Genomic DNA, 25,532 nt, shown 5'->3' on the forward strand with positions numbered 1-25,532 from the left:
CTCACCATAGGAAGAACTGCAAAAACTTATAAAACATAAAAGGGTCTTATGGTCAAAATTAATAATGTATTACATTCGTTACATTTACCAAACCAATTTATTATAAACAAGTGAATGAATAAAGATTTTAAGACAAAAAGATATTTTAATAAGTGGACAAGGTATGTTCATAATAGCTATTCTATGATTTTGCTTTACTCAAGGAGTCATATGGAATTATAGATGGTAATCATCACATTCCTAAAAATGCTATAATGTCCCACAAAATCATTTAAAGGCAAATCACTCCCTGAAATATTTAAACAGAAAAAAAATATTTAGAAAAATCTTAAAGCAAGTTTACTTTAAAGCTCAGTTTTTGGATACGTTGAAAACCAAAATTGTTCCAAGATTAAAGAACAAGATGGCTGTGTCTCAACTAAGCCAATCAGAAACTTGAGCATCTGAATTCAGCAATTTTATCTTGTAATCCTCCAGAATGGTCTACCTCTCGCCAAAAGGCTTGTTCAAGGAGATCTATCCAAAGAATGCAGAAACTTGTCTCAGCACAAGGCAGCGATTATCTTCAAACAAGTTGTATCAAATCTCAACAAAATGCAGCATTTAACATCTGTAGCCACGGGTCCAAGCTGAACCCAAGTGATTCATGGGTAAGGAAGGAGTTCCAGGCAGAACCGATGGAGCCTACTTTCCACCATCTGCATCTTCACAAATACATGGATCCAAAAAAAAAAACAAAACCCTGTCAGAATCACCTGATATGCTGAAAGTTTGGACACTAAACACAACGTGGCTTGGATCCACAGCAGATGTTAAGTGCTGCATGTTAAAATTTGATACAACTTGTTTGAAGATAATCCCCGCTCTTGTAGTGAGACGGGTTTCTGCATTCTTTGGATAGACCTCCTTGACAAAGCCTTTTGGCGAGATGGGGGATCATTCTGGAGGATTACGAGACATCTGGAATTCTACTTCATGGAAGTAGTTTTCCATCTTGGTCTTGAATCCTGGAGCAATTTAGGTTTTCAACTTGTCCAAAAATTGAGCTAAGTGAACTTGCTTTAAATTTTTTCTAAATATTTTTTTCTGTTTAAATATATTTGTGAATGATCTGCCTTTAAACCTTTTGGTGAGACATTATAAAGCATAGATGATTATTGATGGTAATTTTCGCATTATTTTGGAATGAGTCCACATGTCTCTTTGTGTGAAGCAAAGGATATAGTGACTATTATGAAAATACCTTTTCCACTTATTAAAATATATTTTTGTCTTAGTCTTGATTCATTGACTTGTTTATGTAGCAAGGTACCATAATACAAACCATATACTATGAGGAGGATTGCATATATGGTTTGAGCAGTGCAAGGACTTCTCAATGACACTGAGCTGTTTTGCTGCCTCTAAGGACTGCCAGCAGATGTGAGTATCTCATTATATGTCCTCTACTTCAACAAATAGGAACAAAACTAAAGGGAACTGGCAAGAACTGTCCGAGTTTTATGGACCTGTTTCACTGCTCTCTGAAGCCTCCTCCCTCCTCTCCTGATGAAAACCAAGCTGAGCTGATGCAGGAAGCGCACCGGACCAATGAGGAGCGGCAGGACTGCTGGGTGGGGGGAAAACAGGAGGCTTTTGACTAATTAGAGAGGAGGAAGCTGGAAATGCAGGCTTCTGGCTGAGCAGGGGACTGAGTTCCAATGTTGCTGAGAGGGCTGAGAGGGCTGAGAAGAACCTGAGTAGGGTTGTATCCTGCTGGCCTTGGAAAGAGAAAGATAGGCAGAAGAAGAAAAACAGCGTTTGTTTGAATAGCAGCTGTGGCGAGAGCCACTTCCAGGCTTCTGGGAAGACAACCCCCCCCCCCCCCCCCCCCGTCACCTATCTGTGCAAGCTGAACATTTATAGGACTGGAATTTTCCATCAAGGAGTTAAAAAAATTGCCAAACAGCAGAGGTGCTCTTGATGCTGTAGTTACTCAGCAGTCTGCACCAAAATACACAGGCCCCCAACTTTCATATCTATCTATCTATGTATATAGATAGATAGATATATAGATATAATATAGTTTTCCTCTTTTCTCTTTCTGTGTATGCACATTTACTGGACTGAGGACTGTGGCGGGAAAGTTATAATACCTATCTTTTTGGGGTGCAGAGGTGTGAAGTTACCCTAAGGGCTTTGGGGTATAATTTGGTATCCTTCATAAGATAGAAACATAGAAACATAGAAATGACGGCAGAAGAAGACCAAACGGTCCATCCAGTCTGCCCAGCAAGCTTTCACTTTTTTTTACCCCCACATACTTATCTGTTACTCTTTGTAGCCTAAGCAGGCATTTTTGGAGTTTTTCTTTCTGATCTGCATTGTTTATTGCTTAGTTACTGCACCATTACCAGATTATTGTACCTAATTGCATTTTACTGTTTTTTTCTTCCCTGTTAGTATAAATTTGCCTATCCTCCTGCCTTTTCAGTACCTTATTTGTTGTTGTATTCCCAAGTTGAACGTAAAAGCATTTGAGTGCTTACAGTGGAGTAGCGATTTTCTTTGCTGTATCCTGTTCCCAGGAGTGGGGTGCAAATCACAGGAATGCAAAGAAAAGAGTATCGGGGCATTTGGGTTATCCATCCCAGAATCGCTAACGTAACCTGCAAACCCCCCGGTCTGTCCCCTCATTCCTACAGGTGCATGTGGGGGTTTTCCTTCTTGTGCTGCCCTCTCTCCCTTGGCAGGAAGAGCCTGTACTCTGAGAGGGCTGTTACATTTATCCTACATCGCTTTCGTAAACAATCAGAGGATGCGTGAATAAGTCAGGGTGATGCGTGCCGACCCTCTTTTAAAAAGCGCCCAGATATTCAAAAAGGCATAGGATAAACACTGTGGATCCCTAAAGGTTAGAGGTTGGGCATGCAGAAGAGGTGCCTGGGGATAACCAGCATGGAGCAGCAGTTACTAGACTTAACAGAAATCACGGGGATTACTACCCTTAACTGATTAGCCTCGATGCTTTTGATGCAACAGCAACATTGCTCTTCACTTCGACAGTGTGTGTGTGTGTGTGTGGGGTGGGGGGGGGGGGGGGGATTCAGATGACAACCAACCCTGGGCTCCAACTTTTATGATCCAAGGTACTGCTACATAGACCTCAGGGAAAAAGCACACAACTGCTTTTACAGCCAAAAGCTGAGCATATACAAGCAGCATTCTCTGATTGTAAACTATTACTACCCTTAACATAAGACTTGCGGGTAATCTGCATGGAGCAGCAATTACTAGCCTTAAGAGAAACACTGGACTAACCTGCATGGAGTGGCTGTTACTACTGTAAAACTTGCTGGGCAGACTGAATGGACCATTTGGTCTTTTTCTGCCGGTCGTTACTATGTTACATTTATAAATATTTATTGATGCACTGGATATTGAGGAGGTTATTATTAAATTTAACTTGTCAAGCATAGTAAAATACACAGGGTAATTTTTTAAAAAGAAAAATGTAAATGTAACAATTCAGCAATTTTCAAAATCCCATTTAAGTAGTTTTTCAAATGCGAAAAATCCAGAATAAATCACGACAAAAATGAGCCCATGTGTGAGGAAAGCTTGTGCCTGTGACTTAGGGCAACACTCAGGGCTTAATTTGGGGGGGGGGGAGGGGGGGAACGGGGGGGAACGCAGGCCCAGCACTTCTGTTCAGGCTTAAGAGGCAGAGCAGCAGGGGTGTTCTACTCCGGCCCCTCCCCTCCAGGCAGCCTGCAGGGAAGGGGAGGAGGTGAGCCTGGAGCACCCAAAGAAGGAAACAGCCACTCTGCTCCCTAATCCAGTCCTTCCTTTCTTGTTCCCCCCCCCCACCCACTTCTTCGGTAATGCAGGGGGAGAGAAGAGGAAGGGGTGACTCTGAAGCAGACACTGAAGAGCAAGGAACAGACTGAGGGCTTAACTTCTGGTAGATCAACCCAGAACAGCATTCTTCCATTTTTTTTTTTACCTGGGACCCAAGAAAGCAGAGCAGAGCATGGATATTTATGCTCTCCCATCCCTGCTCTTGTAGGAAACAGAGAAGATCGTTGGAATTCCTCACGCTGAGACGAGGGAAGACACGTGGTTTTGAATCGGGTATGTGTGTATGTGTGAGAGAATTCGTCCTGGTCCTGGTCCCGTCCTTTTGCTCAGGTCACACTTGACTTTGGCCCTCCACCCATCTCATTCCTCACTCCCCTCCACAGTTCCACTTCCTTTTTGTCTACAAACTAGGCCCTGGCAACACAGACACACAGATTAGTTCCCTCTGGACTTAGAACTCCATCCAGACTCTGCACCATGCACTTCCATCCCAAACTGAAAGGGAATGCAGTCCAAGAAATGCTCCCGCGCACACGTCCTGTCGAAAACATGACAAGAACTTTACATGGGCCAAGATTGTAAGCGCCTGTGATTTTACTAATGACATACTGGGTCTTTGCACTGTTCCCCATAGCCATGGCTGCTCCAGGGAGAGGTCACATTTCCTAATGCCATTACTTCAGGCTGGGGTTTTTTTTTGTTTGCAGTCTTTGTTAAAACTTTCCACTCAGTAATGTTTGCCTTATTCTGTGCTCATGGGGAAAAAAATGGTTAGAGCACAATCCAGATAGAAACCTTCGACTACAACGCAATGATTTATGTGTGGCTAAAACACCAAATCAGACATTTTGAGGCCTCTCTGTGCGTTTCTTCAGAATTCCTTCAATACTGGATTTTCAAGAAGGGCACAGCTTGACCATGACTTTTAGAGACTCTGAGTCTGTTCCTATGGGGAATCCTAGGTGTGCCTGGCTGGCTGCCTTCAAGCATTAAGAAGATGTGTTGATATCTATTGAAAGGGAAAGGAAGCAAATAAAGGGAAATGGGGTTTGTTTTTAACTGTTTATTGTGATTATTTTAGTTGGGGATGAGTATATTTTTCATGTTTTTTTTTGTTTTGTAAAAACAACGTGTCCATAAAAGCAGTTTCTAAATGAAATTATGGCGTCCTTTCTGAAAGATTACAAGTAAGTCGAGGAAATTTGGCAGCCAAAGAGATCTGCTCTATCGTCCCTCTCCACCCCCCATTCTGTGAAACTTGTGGGGTAGCCAGGAGTCTTATATTTTGAACTATCTGTGATATTTCTGGCCCAGATCATGGTGCTCCAACTCTAGTCTTACTCAGATTGCTACCATTGATTGATTTTCACCATCAGCATTTTGGAAACACTTAGGAGCCATTTCTAATGGAATTTGATGTCTAAACTGTATTGAAAATTATTGACCTTAGAACCACTCTCATGTGAGCTCTTGTTCACATCAGCTAAGGCAGGGGTGCTTACAAGTTTTCTTTGGTTCATCTGGCTGTGCATTTTGAATCCATTGTAAACTATGGTGCTGGTACGTGCACTAAACCTGTCACCATAACCATACAAAAAGTATTTATTTTATTTTATTTATTTGTTTATACAATTTATATTCCGCTGATCCAAAAATCTCAGTAGATCACAATTGTACATGAGGGGGAAGGTAGCTTCATATAAAAAAACATCTGAAAACATGGCTCTTTCAAAAAAGCCTTTCCTCCGGACACCTAACTAGTCCCATCCATCCCCCACCTTCACGAACAATATCTTTCCATCCCCAGAGCCCCCAAGAATGCCTTACTCTGACACCCGTCCAGATCTGCAAACCTCCAAGTTCTTGGGTTATCTACTTAAACTGTTCAGTTACACTCCTCATGTTAATATTGCTACTATTCTACTATGTAATCTTTTAAGTTATTCTGTAAGTCCCTCAGTTACCCTGTTAATTTATAGTTACATCATGGCATTAACTCTGTCTCTAAGCTACTTTGTAAGAAATAAGTTCTCACTATCATTCATAAAGCGATACACAACATCTCGCCCATCACGTTAAGGATACAACTTCGACTGTATACATCTGCTAGACCCATCAGAAGTGCATACAAAGGTACACTGTATGCCCCTCCTGCAAAAACATCTCTAAGGAAGAGAGCACTATCTACTGCAGGACCTCACCAATGGAACGCTCTCCCCCCAGACCTTCGACTTGAACCCAGCCTACCAGAGTTTAAAAAAAAGCTAAAAACCTGGCTCTTCAGACAAGCTTTCCCAGATACGTAAAGCTACTAGGATGACATGATTCCGATACCTTAATTTAAATGCCATCTCGTTAAGCTCACTATGCAGATTCTCTTTATAAGCAATACCGGTTCTCCCCCTTGCAGTCCTATTACTCTCCCCCTCTTTCTCTTCCCCTAAGATCCTTCCTTCAGCTGACAACATTGTTCTCCTCCCTCCCAAGTCTGTTCTCCTCTAGAATCCAACCGGATCTCCCCCCCTCTTTCGGTTCCTCTCATATATCCCTCCCTCTCAAAATTGAACTTCCTTTCTGGTAATCATTCCCTTAATGCATCCATCTATTACTCTCTTTTTGCTCCCTCTCCACAACCTTGATCAATTGTTTTCAATGTAAATCAGTGGCGAGTTATTATTTAATTTATGTAAAGCCTCAGTCTTGCACTTATTGCCCCGGGCAATTTCCTGTTCAATTGTTAAATTGTTATACTAATACTAACTGTTTTAATTGTTATATGTAAAGTTTTTTTGGAGACTCACTAACTGTTTTTTGTAAAGCCTTGGGTGGTTTGTAAACCCCAGGCGATTTGCCGTTCTTTGTAAACTGGATTGATTTGTATCTCATACAGGAATTTCGGTATATAAAAATACATAAATAAATAAATAAGAAATCTAAGTCTTATTTGTTCGAACAGTTTATTATAAACCGATGTGATATCTCGATCGAATGTTGGTATAGAAAAACAAACAAACAAACAAATAAATAAATATAATCAGAAAAGGCACTCGTTTAAAGACATTTGTTTTATGTGTACAACAAAATTACATTTTTAAATTTTGGAGGCCTTTTCATGGGGATATGAAGTCACTTGAATCTCATTTATGTGACTTTTTGCCCAAATAAGAAAATGTTTTGGTAAGAGAGAAATTGTAAGAATGTGCATGGCCAGAAATTGAATTGGTTTGTTTTTCATTTGTCATTTTTTTTTATGTTTTCTGTTGTTGGATGTTTACAATTTTTCATTCTCATTCGTTTTCAGCAAAGTATTGTAAAAAGTGCCCACTGTTTGCTGAAAATAATGAGAATGAACATTTTTGAGTCAAATTCGTTTTATCTTTATCTTTATGTGCATTTATAAATCTCCTAAAATAGTACTCAATGTGATGTACAGATAAAACAAGCATAAAATATAAAGTACAAACAATCACAAAAAAAAGCAAATAGATATAATATCAGAAAGGTCACAAAAGAATCATAGCAGTCTGGAGTGTCAATAGAGATAATACTTAATTTAGAGTCTCATGTTAGTAGTATGCCTGTTTAAATAATCAGCTTTTCAACAAAATTTTAAAAATTTTGGGGGTCATTTTCTAAAGGGATCGCATGCGAAAAGTCCCTTTTCGCGTGCGATACTTAGATCAGGACGGGTTCTGGGCAGCGTCCACACCGGAAGGGAAGGAGTCGGGGTGGCACCGGGGCGGACACTGCAAAAACATCGCTGACGGCGAAAAGGTAAGGAGCCTTATCGCCGTCAGTAACGCGCTCAATAGCGCCACCATTCACGGTGGCGCTATTGGTTTGCGAAAGCCGGCAGCGATTGCACCACGGTGGTGCGATCGCTGCCGGCTTTCGCCCCCCGTTATCGCGGGATTCACAAATCCCTGCGGTGTTAGAAAATCCAGCCCTTTGATTTAAACAAAAAAAAAAGAAAATCCAGCCCTTTGTTTGATATGAAATGAAAATGTGCTCATATGTCTGGTTTTTCATGTTTGTTTCAGATGCATGCACATCCCTAAAAACTGTGAGCCTTTGTGACTCCAGTGCTCTCTGAGGGAGAATATGGCAGATGCAGCATGTTTTGCTCAAGAGCAGGGAAAAGCATACATTGCTTTGTGTGCCTCTACAGTGGAGGAGCAGCGAAGCCAGGGCTGAAATCCTGCTGCTGCTCTTTGTGACCATGGGCAAGTCATTTCAACCTTCCATTGCCTCAGGCGCAAACATAGGGGGTTGTTTATTAAGTGCTTTAGGCATTTATTGTTCAGTGAATACCGGCGTAGTGTGTTACTTTCTTCCTAATAATGGGGCCGATGCAATTAAAATGCGCTGAAAGCGGGTGCTGAGTGTTCAGCACTTGCTTTCCTAACGCGTCCCAGGCACCTCTCCTGGGGGGAGGGGGCACCATGCTGTATTCTAATTAGAGGTCGCGCTGTCAAGGAGGTGCTAGGGTCGATTGCGCACCCCTAGTGCCTCCTAGTGCGCCCGGGTGAGGCAGGCTGGCTGTCTGTGGCCGTCCGCCGGTTAAGAAAATGCTGAATTTATCAGTGTCGCAATGATATTAAGTCGGAGGATGTACAGAAAAGCAGTATTTTCTGTTTTTCTGTACAACTTTTGGGAGTGGATGCACACTTTTTTTTTTTTAAATTTCAGGTGAATAACTAATAGCCTCATGAACACGCATTTGCATGCGATGAGCGCTATTAGTTTCACCGCGCATTGGACATGCGTTGTGGAGGCGCTACTCACCCTATTGCATAAGGGGATGTGGACGTGCCTACACATCCCGTGTCCGACTGCGGGTTAAACAGTACGCTCGGCTGAGCGCACTGTATTGCATTGGCCCCAAAGTATGATAATGAACTGCTTTACATGCAAAGCAGCTTATGACTAGGCAATCTCATGTAAATAAAATAAAATAACATGGCTTGTCTGAAAACTCTCAAGCCGTGTTATGCTCAGGAAAGTTAGCTAATCCCTTCCTTAGGAGCACTGGGATGCAAACTCATGTCCTGTGCTACTGAACCCATCCTTAAAGGGCCCAAGTGGCCGCAATATGTGCTCCTTCAAGTAGTTAAAAAGAACCCAGGCTTCAGAAAATTATTCTAACCATGCCTGACAAAGTGCAATATAAATAAAAGAAGTAGGTACATTTCATTTACAAGGTATTTACTCTTCAGAGGTTCTGTAGTTTCTTGAAAACATCATAGCGTTGCATTGCTTGTGTGATGGCTCCTGAAAAAGTGCTCTGAACATTTCCCATTAGTCTCAGCAGGTTACTCTTGTTCAGCCCTTATTAGGAGAGGAGGCAGAGACTCCGAAAAATTATCTACTGGCTTTAGCACAAGAAAGCTGGGGATCTTTCTGAAAAGAAAAAAAAAAAAGGAAAAACCCAAACAAACAAACCACAGCTCTCATTTCACCAAGACATAGCAGAGTATGTGCTAGCCACAGGGGGAATGGCCTGTTCCTTATTAATTTGCTGGCAGTGGCCAACCAGTTTCATTTACAAATCTGTTGCAAATACAATGTGACCCAGTTAGGATGTTCTCCAGTTTAAATGTACTGGAGCTTTAGCAAGGCTTGCAGAATAACCTTGAGGTTGCTCAGCTGGCCATGTGTGCTTGGAGGCTTAGTCTGTCGAGAGGGAAATACTTTCTGATGTCAGCCAGATGTGAACAGATTACTGTGCTGCCTTCTAATGGGTTCCTGTGAGATTTATCCCACACTAACTGCGATACTAAATTCTGAAAATCCTCTACACCTTGCTATTATAGCAGCAAAGGGAAAGCTGCAGGGGATTCCAAGAGGCCAGTCCAGGACCGGAAATGGCGATTTGTGCATATTATCTGCAGTTTGTACTCAAGTGAATTAGAAGGGTTTCTTCTGTGGCTATTCAAAGTGGGGAGAGCATTAAAGGTTTCCATATTTTGTAAATGAGTTATTAACACAGCTTCACCATGTGCCTTTAAATTCCTCCTTTCAGACAGATATATCCTTCTGGAAACCAACTGGCCTCGTTGGGGCTTCTAAATTGTCAGCCTTTTACCACCCAGTGTCTGCTTTTATACATCACCAGGATTGTTGCACTACACACAGATTCTGCCTCTTTGCAACTGGTTAACAAGAAGTCCTAGTTAAATTTTCTGCAAATACCGAGCCAGATAACTTAAAACCCAACTAGCTATGTTTGAATATAACCGGTTAGATTTTTAAGTTATCCAGTTTTGTGCAGCCAGATCACTTGCTACTTAATCGGATGTCTGGTTAAGTAGCACTGTTAAGTAAAAAAACAAACAAAAAAAAAGGCACAGTCCTGTGGCCAAATTCCCTCCCTCTCCCCTCCAATTTCATATAGGGGTCTGCCAGGCCCTATATTCCCCCCTCCCCCCAACCTCTCCTAAATGTGCAAATAATGTTCCGGGGTCCGCAGGTCGGGCTTCCAAACCCCTTCCCCAGACTTTGTCCCCTTAAAATGCCTTGCTGGGTGTGAAGTAGGCACTTACCTGCTTCCAGCACTGCTCTGGCAGAAGCAGAGCTGGAGTCATAAGCTTCCTGAAGTTCAGGCGTCTAGCCCCAAGCACTGCTGAAAGCGGAACGCACGGTTCCCATGCTTCTCGCTCGGAAGCAGTGCTGGGAGTGCCGGGAGCGGGTTAAGTGTTTACCCCGCTCCCAGCTGGGAGATTTTAAGACTCGGAGGGATGAGGGTGTAGACCATAGGGACTGTGGGGTCAGCAGCCCAATTTTTATATTTAAAGAGAACTGGGGCAAGGGTGGGCTCGAATTATGGACCCCAGGGTTTGGGCAGGAGGGTAAACGACCCGGAAATTTGATGGGGAGGAGGGAATTGGGCCATAGGCCCCTTTACAGCTCTTTAATTTTTTTTTTACTTAACAATGGCCAGGATTCATCATTCTTCACAGAATGATGAATCCTGCGAAAGCTCGCGGCCTTCGCACCACGGCGGTGTGCCGGCTGCCGCACTGAATAGCGCCACCGTGAAAGGTAGTGCTATTCGGCACGCTACTGCCAATGATAATGTTAGTAATATTATCTCTGGCAGAGAAGACACCACCAACTCCTCCCCTCCCCCTAATTTGCATGCTCTCGCATGCGAAAAGGGCCTTTTTGTGTGCGATAAGCCTAGAGAAAATAACCCCGAATGCTCCTTAACCAGACAAAGCCACATGTCTAAAGTTATCCATCTGATTTAGCGGGATAAAACTGAAATTTGGGTACGTTCGATATCTTAGACTGAGGTGGCCAACTCTGACCTCGAGAGCCACAAACAAGCCTGGTTTTCAGGTTATCCACATGAATACGCATGAGAGAGATTTACGTGCACTGCCTCCATTGTATGCAAATCCATATCCTGCATATTCATTGTGGATATCCTGGCCTGTTCAAGGCTCTTGAGAACTGGAATTGGCCGCCCCTGCTCCGGAGCACCTTGTATTTTATCCGGCTCGATTTTAGCTGGATAATGACTTTTCCAGCTAAAATACAGCTGGCTCAGTATTCAAACACTTGCCATTTTAGATGGATAACTTGTGAGTTTCTGTCTAAATGGCTTTGAATATTGACCTCCTGGATTATAGACTGGTAATTGTGTCTATTTGTTTTTTTTTTTAGCCATTTAGGTAAACACGTGAAGCGATGCTATCAAGCCTGGCCATTGTGCTGTAAATTGGCTTGTAGTCATTACTTTCAGGGTCTTGTTAGCGTTAGAGGTTAGCCAACCTGTGCGATAAAATCAGACAGCAGGACTGCATCTCCGTATCCTTGCTGCATACAGGGCTCTGCTTCCTAGCCTGCGGTGCACGGTAACAGGTGTGGTAACCTACCCCAGCTCCCACTGTGGGCAATGGGGCTCTTCTCCCACGATGCATGAAAATGCAAGTCATAAGACTGCAGATCAACCCCACCGAGAACTAGCAACATCCTTTCATCGCAATATCTACAAAGCATCCAAAAGCTGTAGCTAATGCAAGAAGTTTGTTTTTAGTTATGATAAACATACCTTTTCTACTCTACTAATATTTCCTTTTAATGCATTATATAGTGAAACCTCTAAGTTACCTTTTCAACAGTCCTCTGCTTTGATCATGTGAAAAGACTTTACTTCTTTTTGGTGCTACTGAATCCTTTTAAAATGTGTGATAAACTCAGTTACTGAGGCCATTACGCAATGTCTGGGGTATCTGTATCCCACCAGCTCTTAAAACTTCTGACTACTCATTGACGATCACAGCAATTATAATTAATTTCTTACTCTCTATTCTCCTGTGTACAGTAAAATTTCCCTTCTTCCCAGATAAAGGGTCATAGCCTTGCTTCCTAGACAAGAAGCCCCTAGCTGAAAAGCAGGTCCAGTGTGTGAAAGTGTCCGAGAGTGGTGCTCAGTACTGCACCTAAACAGACTAGAATTAGATGTCCCTAAAAATGCTTGTTGGGGTTTCTACAGCTACAATGATAGGCAAATACCATAAAGGCTGAATTTCCTGAATGCCCCTCACCCGAGAAATTCCCTAAGTAAGGAAGGCTAGGCTTGGCAGTTCTAGCATTAGTCAGCTCACTTTAGAAATCCTGCCATGTGTTAAATCACGGGTACGCTGGGTGTTAAAACATGGGAATGGCTATCTCAGCAATGATAGAGAAGCAGATATAAATTGTATGAATGGTGCCAAGGTACTACAGTGTGTAATGCTATCAAATTTGCGTCTGGCTTCTTCAGTTCCTCTCCAGTTCAGTACTAATTTCATTTTCATATGTAAAATGACTATATTTACATTAACATTTATTGTAAGTGGATACTAACACTCAATGTCAGCTTGGTGGGCCTGTGGCTATCTTCTCTTGCAAGTGCACTGGCCTGAATCAGGACAATGCATCGTGTCTTGACGTGGATTTTCAAACACCAGGTGAAAGGGCAATGCCCGCCTCTCTCCTCCCTCCCCATCCACTTGCTGGGTCTGGAACAGATGTCCATCCATCTAGCAAGCAGGGACGAGCACTGGGCTCCTATCAGTCCACGGCAAGGAGCAGCTTCAGAGTAAATCTCACATTTGTTTTGCAGGCAGAGAAAAGTCACAGGATCCAAAACCAAAGTTTTATATATTTTGAAAATATATTTAAAAACATTAAAAATTTTTATATTTAAACATATATTATATGTTAATTAGTACACTTAAATATAGCTTAATTGTATTTACAATAGAATTCAGATGCTTTGAAGCTTAAATGCCAAATTTCAAGGTTTTCAATAACATAATTATATAAATATCTAAAAATACAATAAATATTTGTTACACATGGTGAATAGATATCTTTTTTTTTTTCCCCATAGAGAGAACAAGGTCACAGATTTGCTTACATTGTCAAAGAGTCTCACTTTAACAAAGCATTAAGCCTCTTACCATGCTTTAAATACCTTTGTCACAAACAGACCACGGCAAGACTTAAAAAAATATGAGTAACACAGAGCGAGACTTGTGTTATATATCTTGTTCCAGCTAAAACTGCCAAGCCTAGGATGGTAAGCACATTAGCTCTGGCACGTTCTAGCTACACACTGTCAGCTTTCAGTTGCACGTGATGGGAAATGGTCCACACCAGGACCTTCCCAAATACTTTGGGATAGAATATCTTTTCGGAATATAGCGCTCTCTTCCTACTTTTAACCCCTACAAAGGTTTAACTTGTTTTCTTTCTTTCTTAATGTAGAACAGAGATTTGTATTTCAAGTGTTGCATCATGTCAAAAAACATTTACAGCTGTGCATTTAACAAAAATCCAAATGAAAATCACTACAAGACATAGCTCCACATGCAAACTGCTTTGCTGGAAGATCGCCCATCTTTTGTCTCTTTGGCGCAAGCCCAGCAGGTCCATCATTCCTGCCTCCTCCCCCCCCCCCCCCCAGGTTAACAATTTGTTTAAACAAATATATTTCACTCACTTTCATTGCCTTATTTTAATAAGATGTCACTCTTGGCTTTCAGACCTTCATTCTGCCAAGATGGATCAGCAGCTGATGGTCCTCTTCACCCTCATCCTACCTGCACCCATTCCCCTCAACACGGTGGCTGCCCAGAGTCCACTTGACCAAAGCAGTGGACAGATGATAAGCCGAGGGCGATGTGTCCAGGACTAACTCTCACTGGGCTCGGCTGCACCATAAATGGACAGATAGATAAAATGCTTATAGATTGTTTTTCTATATAAAGTGGGAGGGGATAATCAGAACACACACAAAACCAAAAAAAAAATTAATACAACTGCATATTCACATTATATAAATTACAACTGTAACAGGATTTTGTATGAATTAGTTCTAGATGCAGATGCTGGTCCTAGTTTCAGCTTTCTAGATGTCATTCTTTTTACCCTTCAGCCTAAAATCTCTTGATGTGGTTTAAGGTGCCAAATAGAGCCACCGGGTTGGTGGACTCAGTTTTTTTTTCCAGTGAATGCCATGGTCTGAAGGCATCTCCTGGGTTGGAAGGCAGGCACTTGAATCTTGAGGCACAACTTTCTGCCTACATCCTTTCAAAAGTCTTTTAGACACAATTTCTCTCTTCATTTTAGCAATGTCACCTACCCCCTGCCCCTGGGTTATTCCCCCTGCCACCAAGGGGAAGTCAGAGTTTATGTGACTATGTAAATCCTCTGGGGCCCTGTAAATGGATTGCAATCTGTGACTCAGCTGCGGGATCTCTGAACATCGATGCCCTTTGGAGCTGGATTGCAATGTTTCTGGGCACAGACTTGCAGACATTTTCATGCTTAGCACTGAGGAGGGAATAAAATATACAAAAGGTAACTTTGCTGTAATTTTTAAAGCTGTGTGCACTGGGCGGTGTTCCTTTGCTCTCCACCAGCAATCTAGATTCTTGCTAGGCCCCATCAGGAGTGAGCGAGATGGCAGATGCAGCCAAAAGGAGAAACCCTGAAACAAATGCTTTTTTAAACTTGCCTTCTCCTGTACAGGGCGCATGATGTTACCTTTCAGTGTTCTACAAATGGGCATTAAAACAGTCCAACGTTTGGTCGGCAGATAGTTTGAACTCATCTCACTAGTGCTAAGTATTTCATTGGCAGGGATCACAGGATCAATTTCCAAAAGCCACCACAGAATCATTATTTGAAAACTTCTGGTCCAAAACTAGCCAGACATCACCACCTGCTAACCTGTTGCTCTTCAGCTGCTTTGCTTTAGGCTTTTGTACAGAATGGTTTTCTTTTCTGAAAAATGCTGCTGCCCGTTTGTCGTCTTGCTGGAATACTCTGCAGGTCATCTGAGACGGGGAGGACACATTTCAAAGCTTCTTATGCATTTTAAAAAATGCTTCCCTGTGCACGTGGCAAAAAGTGTGCATGCTCTAACCCTAACATAAAGAGGAGTGGAGAAGATAAAATATGCACAGGGATTTTATTTTGAAATCCTCATATGTACTTTGCACCTCCTTCACGCTTCATGGGGAGTTTTCCTTTGAAAAGGAGCTTGCCGGTGCAGAGTAGCCACGAACCTGCAATCATCGAAGTGACTATGAAAATGTCTCCCATACTGCTTGGTCCAGAAAGAAACCCCGAAAGTGGTGTGAGCCAGTCTAGGCCCTTCACTGCAGCCATTCCACGTGAGACCCCATTTCAAAAAGTAGAGCAGACATCTTTACCTAACCCATTGCAAAGAACATTCCCCTTTGCTCAGATGATTTCTGAAGCAGCAGTCGTAGCAAATAATGTCTTTGTAGGTCATTCGTTTGCTAGCTAAAGCACAGTTGTTGAGCGTTCCTGTTGCATTTGCAAGAGAATTCAGTCACTGATAGTTTTGAAACCTTCTCCATGGTTATGAATCAAAGGCCCCGAGGCTTCTCTGCCATTCCATGACCAGTAAACCAGGTCCTCAGTCAGGATAATTCATGCCCACTCCTGGAGGATTTTCAAGACATCCAAGACAAATATCCAGAAGATAAATTTGCATGCATTTTGAGGAAGGATCCAGTTAATTTGCATATGTTGCTTACTCTGAAAACCAAATCTGGTTTCAGCCCTTAGACATCAATACTGAATTCCCCAAGGGCATTGCCCTGAACCTTATCAGAACTCTGTGCAGTCATCAGACAGATGTACAGAACTTGGAAGCATACCATAGGTGGGTTTCATTTATTCTAAACCAATTGTACAAACATACAAATTAAATTCTGTTGGGATAGAAAAGAAAGGAACCTAAGACCCAAAGAAGATGCAATAGGGTGAATCTCTATTTTGAATCTTTGAATCCAGCAAGCGGGGCTCCTTTTTTATTTTGGGTGCAGCAGGAGCCCAGTTGGATGTGGGGCAGATTTATCTGGGCGACTCATGCTTATAGGATGCCAGTCTCCATGACAATGCAAGGGAAGGGAGTATGCTCCCAATTAGCTGAGGGTGGCAGATGAACTAAAGATGCCTAATACTGGCCATATGTGCAGTGGATCAGTTTGGGTTTGGGTTTGGGTGTGTGTGTGTGTGTGTGTGTGTGTGTGTAACATGTGTGCTGCTGGAAAGCAGTAGCTAGACTAGAAGAACATGAAGAGAAGGAAACAGTGAGTCCCTCTCCAAATGCACACAATTCAAGTCACTCTGTGGAACGGTGCGGAAAGGTCATACACAGAAAGGCAGGCACGTGCTGCTGTCTTTGCGACTGTGGTCTGAGGGCCACAAATGTTGACTTTAGCATTCTGTTTTCAGTTGCCTTACATATATTCTTTTTTTTAATTGATTTAATTTTTTTTTCAGTAGTACTTAAGATTTGATTTTGCAGACACCTTCACAACATTCAAAACTAATTATTTCTCATTCCAGGACAGACAGGTCAATGAAGAGGCTCCTATCCTCCTCCTCCCTCTCTTGTCTTAAGCTTGAGGAAGTAAAAAAAATAAAAATAAAAAGAGTAAAGCTCTGACATCAGCACCTTGACATTGCTTTAATTCCAACGCAATCAGAAGTATAAAGCAGTGAACAGATATAATACCGACAGGACTAAAGATACTTACTGTTGAGAATGGAAATGGAATGTTTTGGTTCAAATTCTGCCTGAATGAGGAGAGTTTAATTTCAAATTCACAATTGAAGCAGCATGCAATTTACTTATTTTTTTTTTAACTCTTTACGCTTTCGATTCTTGGCAACAAACCACAATGTTATCAAGGAATGTAATGCGGACTTAATTGTTAAGTTGTGCGCAAATGACTTTCCTTTCTCTTAAGGTCATGGATGTGTTTAATAAATAGATTGCAGGAACCACTGTACTGTATAAACTTCATTTATACATGCAGTCCATAAAATTATTTCTCTTGCTGAATAATTTACCCTGTTATGTATATATACAAATAGATAATTTGTCTCAATATAATCTGTACAACGCAACTTCACTATCTTCCCCTTTTAATGGTCAATGTACATACACAGGAAGTGTCTATTCTGATAAACCTCCAGCCAACTTTCTTTTTGCTATCCATGGTGAGAGCTCGCACGTACGACTGGTTAGTTCGGCACTGGGAGTTCCAATACCTTTTGTCTATGCCTCTGCAGCCCTCCTTCATGTAACCCATGGGGTTGCACTTGGTCTCGTAGAAGTATTGTTTGAGCTGGCCTTTGGGCACTGGAACTTTTTCTAGGACGGTCACCGTCTGCCCTGACATGTCCACTGCAGTTTTTTTGTCAGCCGCTGTCACCCACTCGCTAATACTGTCGCACACACTCAGCTCCCCCCGGCGAGCAGGGTCTGAGTGGCGCCGGACCCTCATGGACATGTTTGCTGCATCCAAGTAGTTTTTGTACTCCTCGAGCAGAAAGAGCAGTGGGGGCTCCAAAGGCACTTGACTGCTTAGCATGACTCTGGATGAGTACAGGTCCGCGTCCTTGCTATCCTCGCTGGGCCTTGTGTTCTGCTCCTCCTCCATCAGTTCCTCAATAACGTGTTCAAAGGTGTCTGCCAGTGATGACAGTCCTCCTCTTGAACTGGCCTTAGGCCCGCCTATGCTCTCGAGAGTCCCATGGGTCCGAAGACCTGGGTATGACAAGCTGCCTTGTCCTCTGATGCTGGCTTCTTTCATGGGAGCAGCTTTCATGCAACTGAAGTATGAAATAACCATAGTAAGGAAAAGGATGGTCATCACTCTTCTCACCTGGTGGAACTGTCAGGGAAAGAAGAAAGAAAGAAAGAAAGAAACCGTATTTATTATATATCGCATTAAGCAACCAGAAGAGATCAAACCATTGCACCAAATCATGGATCTTGAGGGGGATCTGGTTTCAGAGTAACCAAAACAAAGGACTCAACTTACTTTTAAGGACCAATGATAAAATCAATCTATATCTCATAGAGATCCATCATGGTTATCCTGACAACCAGAGCCTTTTGTGGGGTGCAAGGTCTGGAATGGAGAACCACTGCCCAATTGTACATGTAACCTGCGGATCATCTCATGGTCTAATTTACATATATATGAGAAAGAAGAGCAGTACCCATAGCAATATTTCAATTTGACCTATCAGAAAATGATGTACCCCTGCAGGTTTACAGAATGAAAATATAGTGCCATGTGTCAGTTAATCAGTTTGTGATACCCTATTCTTTCCCCAGTGATGTTCCAGACCAGGCTTCTGGTATATTCAACAAGGTCTAGTTTTCAGAATATCCATAATGAATGTTCATAAATTACATTCACCTGCATTGGGTCCAGTAATGAGGCTAATTTACACTTTTTTTTGCTTATTCTGAATATCAGATCTGGTGGAGGGTGCCATGAACTGAGTTTGGGAAGCCAGCAAGAAGCACATGCTCCCTGGCAGTGCCCAACGAGAAGTTCAGAAATGTACAGAGCCAAAGAAGCCATACAATTAGAGGAAAAGACATTTGTTAAAATGCAATTATTTTCTCTGACAAGAATTCCAATGTTTCATATCCGCGGCAGAACATGTCAACCAAATTCACTTTTTGGGTTACCTGGACTGAAATTCTGCTAAATTAAAAAAAAAAAAGTACAAATATTGTTAACTATATTGAGGTCAACATTTAGTGGGGCAGCAAGCAGGAAATTAGTTAGTTGAAGTCAGAATATTTGGCAGGATATAACAGGGTTAAGTCTCCCACTGAATGTACTTAACTAAAATTACCTGGATAAAGTTTGGTGCTTACTGGGCATTTGAATATTGGAAAAAAAACAACCCCCCTCCTAGCATATCAAATATGTTCTGATCCCTCCCATCCCCTTCTTTTAAAAAAAAGTGGGGATGGGAGGGCTGCCAGCGGTCAATGAAGGGACAATTATTTGTCTTTTTCCCCAGAGTGCACTGAATAAATTAATAGCAATGTGTCAGGAGCTGTCCGCTCTATCACACTTAGCATTCAGCCTAGCAGACGACTTCTGGGGTTTGGGAGGTGAGGATTTGGTCATCACCACTTTTTAAGATAAGGGATTGTGGGAGGGGGGGGGGGGGGGATGAGACTCAGCATGCAATTTTTATTTTATTTTATTTTTTTGTTAGCTGGCTAACAGTTTTCGAATCAGAGTTAGCCGATAACTTTACCTGGCTCGGGCTGATGTTCAGGTTTAGCTGGTAAATTTAAGCTACGCCCCTGCTCCCAGAACACTCCCACCTTGCCTGTTTCTTTTATGCAGCTATGTTTTACCCAGGTAATGACTTACCCAAATAAAATATAGCTATTTGGGGGGGGGGGGGGGGTCAAGATATTTAAAGCTTCAGATTGGTCCAGCTTAAGTCTCAAACGGAGACAAACAAACCCCTTTGAATATGCAGCTTATTGTTAATATTTGTATTCTTTGTGGAGTTTAGCACATTTTGGCTACATAATTATGCACAGCCGCTAACAGAGGTTTTTCATGATGGAAGAGAATCAATTTCTGTTCTTTGGACCATCAGAAGCCAACGGACCTTACATTCTCTCACCCACGGGCCGATGCAATAAGACGCGCGCTCACAACGGGTGCTCGTGCTGAGCGCCAGTTTTCACCAACGCATGCGCAGCCACATCCCCCTGTGCACCCCGATGCAGTATTGAAACGAGAGAGAAATGAGGGAGGCGTAAAAAAAAGGGCGCGCCAAGGGAGAATATGTGCATGGCTGGTGCTGAAAGGATTTATTGCATCGGGTGCTCAGTACGAGCCTCCGTTCCGATTCTGCTTCTTTTTGGCTATTTTGCTGAGGTGCCTATTTCAATACTGAAGTTTATTATATCCGGTGCCCATTGCTATGGGTGTCTAAATTGTGCGGTGATAAGAAATGTGCACCTCTTTTTGATCAAATGAATGTACGTGTATTTTTCTCCGCTGCAAGCAGTAAATTCAAGAGTCAGGATGACACTCAGGAGGACGACACATTTATTGCAACACAGGGGACCATTTTTTAAAATGTTTCTCATGAGCCCTTGACTGCAAGTTAAATTCCCTGCATTAAAAAGTGTGCATTGGGTGCCCAGCTTTTGGGCACGCTTTCCTGCATCGGGCAGTAATGGCTTCATCTACATACAATTGGAATGCAATGGGCGCTATCCGGGACGCTTTTGTTGGGGGCGTGCATTTCATATGCGCTAAGCTCCTTGCTGCATCAGATGCTATCGTTGCACACCCAAAACGCGCACAACCAACCACGAGTAAACCCGTACGCTAGGCTGGGCGCACCTTATTGCATTGGCCTGACAGAGAGGCTGTGCAGACCCCTCTCGAAACAATTTCAAAAGAGCGAAGCAAATGCACCGGGCTGACTACACTGACTTTTCTGGCAAGGGAGTCTAGAAAAATGTCTGTGAAACACTCAGAATCTGCCGCAAGCACTGTAAACCATGTGAGGCAGAGAAGGCATTTTTTTTTTTTCAATCTTAAGTCATTTTTCACACTTATTTTCTCTTTCCAAAAGAAATGTTTCATACTACAGTCATCTACCCTATGGTTATCTTTCCTTTCTTGGATATTACAGCTGCATATAATCTCTAGCACCAAGTGTTCGTGATACCGTAGATGCTTCATGCTTAATTCATGGCAGACGGAGACATCGATACCTGTCACTGAATTTAGAGCAACAGGTAAAGAAGAACAAAACCGGGATCTGATAAGTGTGCCAGGAAGTGAGAGCCTGTTGAGTCCAGAGGCCTGCGTTCTCCCCAGAGTAAATGTCATGGTTGAATGTTCTAGCAGGGGGTTTAATTTTTAATCATCTCCCCTTTCTGCCACTGCTGTAATGGAAGAGGAGACACAGATGTCACTAAGCAACCACAGTCCCTCTGTAATGACAATCTGAGCATTTTTACTGGAGGAATCTGCTCATTTTTACACTACTGTAGGTAGAGGAGTAGGTGCAACAATACTGTTTGGTTTATTGATATATTAATTAATCTTAATGCTAGAAATTACAGAAGCACCAAGGCTTTCAGTTTCCACTATGTTTCAGTTCTGTAGCTGGAAATGCCAAAAACCTAAAATGCACCTTTTCAGTAATGCAAAAGTAATTTAAAAAGAGGTAAGATTTGTTATTTGTATTAAAATGGTTCAGTAGCAGCACTAGTGGCATCAGAGCCGGGCACTCCTTGCTAATGCCCCCGGTGGGTTCAAAGTCCTATGTGGTGGGGTTACCGTCAGCCGATATTTCCCCAAGCCCAGCATTATGACGTGAAGAGTCTCAGGGGACAGCCCACGCAGAACTATGTCAGGGGGGGGGGGGGGGGCGCATTACTTTCTCAGCATGTTATTCCAGGGTTGTCCAGCAGGGGACACAAATCTCTTGTTGGACACCATATATGCCACAAGGAAGAAAAAGCTGGTTGGGAGAGGGTGCTCAACAATTCCGCCAAACAGAATAGAATGGTTTATTGAGTAAAGTCACGTTTAAAGGGTCCCTCACAATTATCCAGGGAACAAACAATTGAAGGTGGGAGGTGGCTTTTGAAATCCATGGGCAGGAACACAGTGTGCTTTTGATTTTGCTTTTAATTTGGAACACTATAACATTGGAGGATAAGCGTCCCTGACTCTCTCGCCTTGTTGCATTGCCTTGAAAACCAGAGCGCCTGATGAAGTAAGGTAGCTCCCTTTTTGTGCCAGTAGAAATCCAGGGTCTAGTCCTGCATGGTATTCATGCTATCGTTTTCTTACTCATTCCATAGGAGGTGTGGAGAATTAAAAACAAACATACTTTGAAATCAGACTTAGAGCCACCAAGACACTGTGGCTTGGAAGAGTAATCATAGTGGTCAGAGCAGAGGATTGAGAGCCAAGATTCAAATTCCGCTGATGCTCCTTGTGACCTTGGGCAAGTCACTTCACCCTCCATTGCCTCAGGTAATAAAAGTAGGGGGGTCGTTTACTAAGCCATGTAAGAAGGACAAAAGTCTGTATGTGGCCAGCCGGCGCTATTGTGGACAAGGCGGCATCGGATCCAGTGCTGTAGGGGATGCTCTGTGTCCCATCTGTTCACCTCGGATTTGCAGGTACTTAAGAGGGGGAGTTGGGTGGGGGCATTTTTTGTCATTTGAAGGAGGGATGGGGCCTAAGCATGGGGACTTTAACCTGACAAAAATGTATTTTTCATCCTCAGAGAGGTAGGGGGTAGAACAGAGGCCTGATAAGGCTCTTTAAAACATGGCGTCTCTAGGAGCATCAAGCATACCTTCGCATCCCAATGCTTCTCAGGGGAAGTTAAGCTACAGCTCGGTCGCTGTAGTTAATTTTGAATCAAATAATGCTGCTTATGATTTTTGATGCAAGCTGCATTATTTGATTTACATATTTTAGGCTAGTAATGAACTTATTAGCATGCAAATGCATGCTAATAAGCTCATTGGCAGAGTCATAGTGTGGAGGAGGGAATAAAGCAGGATATTTTAAACACTGTGCATCATCACTGCACTAGGCCACTTACTGAACAGTAAACAACCAGTGCAGCTAATTAGTGACCCTGGTAGCTTGTTAGCCCCCTGGGGAGGGGACCCACCTACTGTAGCTGAATATAAAACTTATCTTGAGTTTAGATTTGGAAGGTTGAGTAGTTTAAATCTAAAATCCGAATTCCAGGCAGTCTGAAAATATGAAGTGACCTAAGCAACATTTCTTGAAAGAGCTATTTTGAATGCAGCTTACATGATCTGCTCGGCTCCTCTGTCCTGCACCTCAGTCGGGTTAGCGAAGCTCCTTGCAACCACCAAAGCTCCACGTCTGTACCGTTCTGAGGAAAGGGTTACTTTCTTCCCTCTGCAATAATCCTTCTGCATTTGCTGAAACCTTCCAGCTAAAACCACTGAAGGCTACATCGCAAGAAGCTGATTATGTCGTTTATATCATTATCATGGGGGAGGGGTCCACCTTGCTGGATAGGCCTTGGATTCTTTTTCCTTGCGCACTTTTGCACCCAGTTTGAAAGGGAAGGTTTACTCACATTTTCCCACTGAAACAAAGTACCCACGGACCTATGCCTCAGATATTCGTGCTTGTAACATTTCTATGCAAAATAAAGCACAATCAAGTTTAGTTAGGGAATAGCCACTGCTATTAATTGCATCAGTAGCATGGGATCTTCTTAGTGTTTGGGTAATTGCCAGGTTCTTGTGGCCTGGTTTTTGGTCTCTGTTGGAAACAGGATGCTGGGCTTGATGGACCCTTGGTCTGACCCAGCATGGCAATTTCTTATATTCTTATGAAAGTGCGATCCTCGAGGGTTATCTTCCGATCCCACCACATCCCTGGGAATACCTCTCCCAGCTGCTTAAAGTATGCGCTCTGAGGAACCAAACTGAGGGGAGAGCAAGTTTTCCGAAGCCTGATTAACCCAGGTAAATCATTATTCTCGTGGTTCGGAAGACTGCCTTTTCACCATTAGAAGGTGGCCTTCTAGGACGGTTTCATCAGCCAGCTTACGGGCCTAAATAAGGTTTTTAAAACACAAAACTGAAATACTCACTCTTCTCCTTCCAAACCTTTCCACGTCTAGCTAGAAAGCAACAAATGGAATGTTTCACCTTTATCCGTAAGCCGGTGCTCGTCCCTGTGTCACTATTTGAAGGGGGTTAAGCTCCTGGGGCATGGCAGGTTCTGGGAAATCTGAGGATCCACAGCTAAACATGACAGGGACGGGGCTACCAGAAAGAGGAATCAAATATGGAAAAAAAAACCCCAAAACAATCAAATCCTTCACTGTAACCAAAGCTATTAATAGTGTCTTCCCTTTTTCTTTCAAAGTAGCAGTGAACAATTGAAGTGGCGCGCTGCAGCTGAAAACACAGAATCCACATACAAACGTGAAAACCCTTGCACACACACACAAAAAAGCAACCGCTGAGCTTATGATGGTACCGCAGAGGTAATCACACAAAGGGACTTCTGAGGGTAAAATTGTGCTTTACCCGACGAAATGACCCATTAGTTAATTGCATCACCAGTGCACACATTAAATTGCATTCACAGTGTATGCATGGCTTTCTGCACACACAGGGGAAGGGTGTTCCAGGGGTGGAATCTGGGAAAGGCCTCTGGACTTACTCTCTTCTTTCTAAAATCAAAAAGTATGCATGTAACTTTCAAACAACTCTGCCCGGCCCCGTATGCACTCGCATATCTGCTACAGTAATTTATAGCCTGCGCGTAGGAGGCACACGCAGGTTATAAAATACACGTATGTATGGTTACGCATGAATACCTGTAATGCATTGACAGTGTGTACTTTTCCTACCAATTTTAAAAATATGTGCATAGATTTTACGTGCAGAAAAAAAATTGTGATTTGCTCGCATAAAACACCGTCTGCATGCAGAACTCGCGTAGAGAAAAACTTGTGTGCGCAATTTTAATCACCAGTTTGCCGAACCCGCCACCTAGTTCTTCACGCTGGACTCCTCCCAGTTCACCCAGACCTCCTGCCCAGCCAATAGATGAAAATCTGATATCAATTGCACAAGATAATTACAAGGTGTACCTCTTGATCCCACCCTAGAAAGCCCATAGACCGCTCCTTTTTTTTGTACGCAAGACTGAAAATGTGTGTGCTTTAGATTTTTAAAAAATTAGCATGTATGTGAATATAAGCTCCTTCCACATGTGTGTGCTAATTTTATGTGCATAAACATTTTGAAAATTCACCCCAAACTGCATACATTCTCTCAGCTAAACTATGCGCGCCAAGGACCAGGAGTAATTGTGTGCATGCAGTTTTGTCGGGATAATTTCAAAGCGAATTTGCATGCATTAAGTTCAGTTTGGCAGTTGTTGTAACCTAGCTGTGTAACAGCACGCTGTTGTGGATGTGGACCCTTAAGCCAAGGAGGAGGAGTTGGCACAACCTGCAGGAGGTCCCCACCATTGGCAGGTGGAGCTGGTGGTAGCCCACGTTCCCCTTTTTGAGTCCTCGGGTGCCGGGGCCGGCTGATCTTAGGTGCGGGCCCTCTGAGGAGGTGATGATCTGTCGCAATGAAGTCATTGCAGGCCAGCACAGAGAAAGAAGCTGTGTCAGGACAAGCAGTGGTCAGGACAGGCAGCAGTCAACTGGGTTAGGTTCGGGCTGTGGTCAGAGGCAAGTGGAATAGAGCCAGAAGCAGAAGCAGGCAGTAGTCAAGAGCAGGCGGAGGTCAAGCAGCGTCGAGGTCCAATCCAAGTCCAATCCAAGTCGGT

General features: G+C 42.9%; 1 protein-coding gene across 2 annotated transcripts in view; it reads right to left on the reverse strand.

Annotated features, from left to right (window-relative positions):
- Positions 1 to 16,981: 16,981 nt before the first annotated feature.
- BDNF (brain derived neurotrophic factor) overlaps positions 16,982 to 25,532 on the reverse strand; it is a 40,000-nt gene continuing 31,449 nt past the window's right edge. For both annotated transcript variants that reach the window (XM_029582985.1, XM_029582984.1), the window contains exon 2: positions 16,982 to 18,053. In XM_029582985.1, coding sequence (XP_029438845.1) covers positions 17,289 to 18,032 — 744 coding nt within the window. In that variant the 5' untranslated portion in view covers positions 18,033 to 18,053 and the 3' untranslated portion in view covers positions 16,982 to 17,288. The remainder of the gene's footprint in view (positions 18,054 to 25,532) is intronic.

Source organism: Rhinatrema bivittatum, chromosome 17 (assembly GCF_901001135.1).
Source record: "Rhinatrema bivittatum chromosome 17, aRhiBiv1.1, whole genome shotgun sequence".
In the NCBI taxonomy this organism is placed as follows: domain Eukaryota; kingdom Metazoa; phylum Chordata; class Amphibia; order Gymnophiona; family Rhinatrematidae; genus Rhinatrema; species Rhinatrema bivittatum.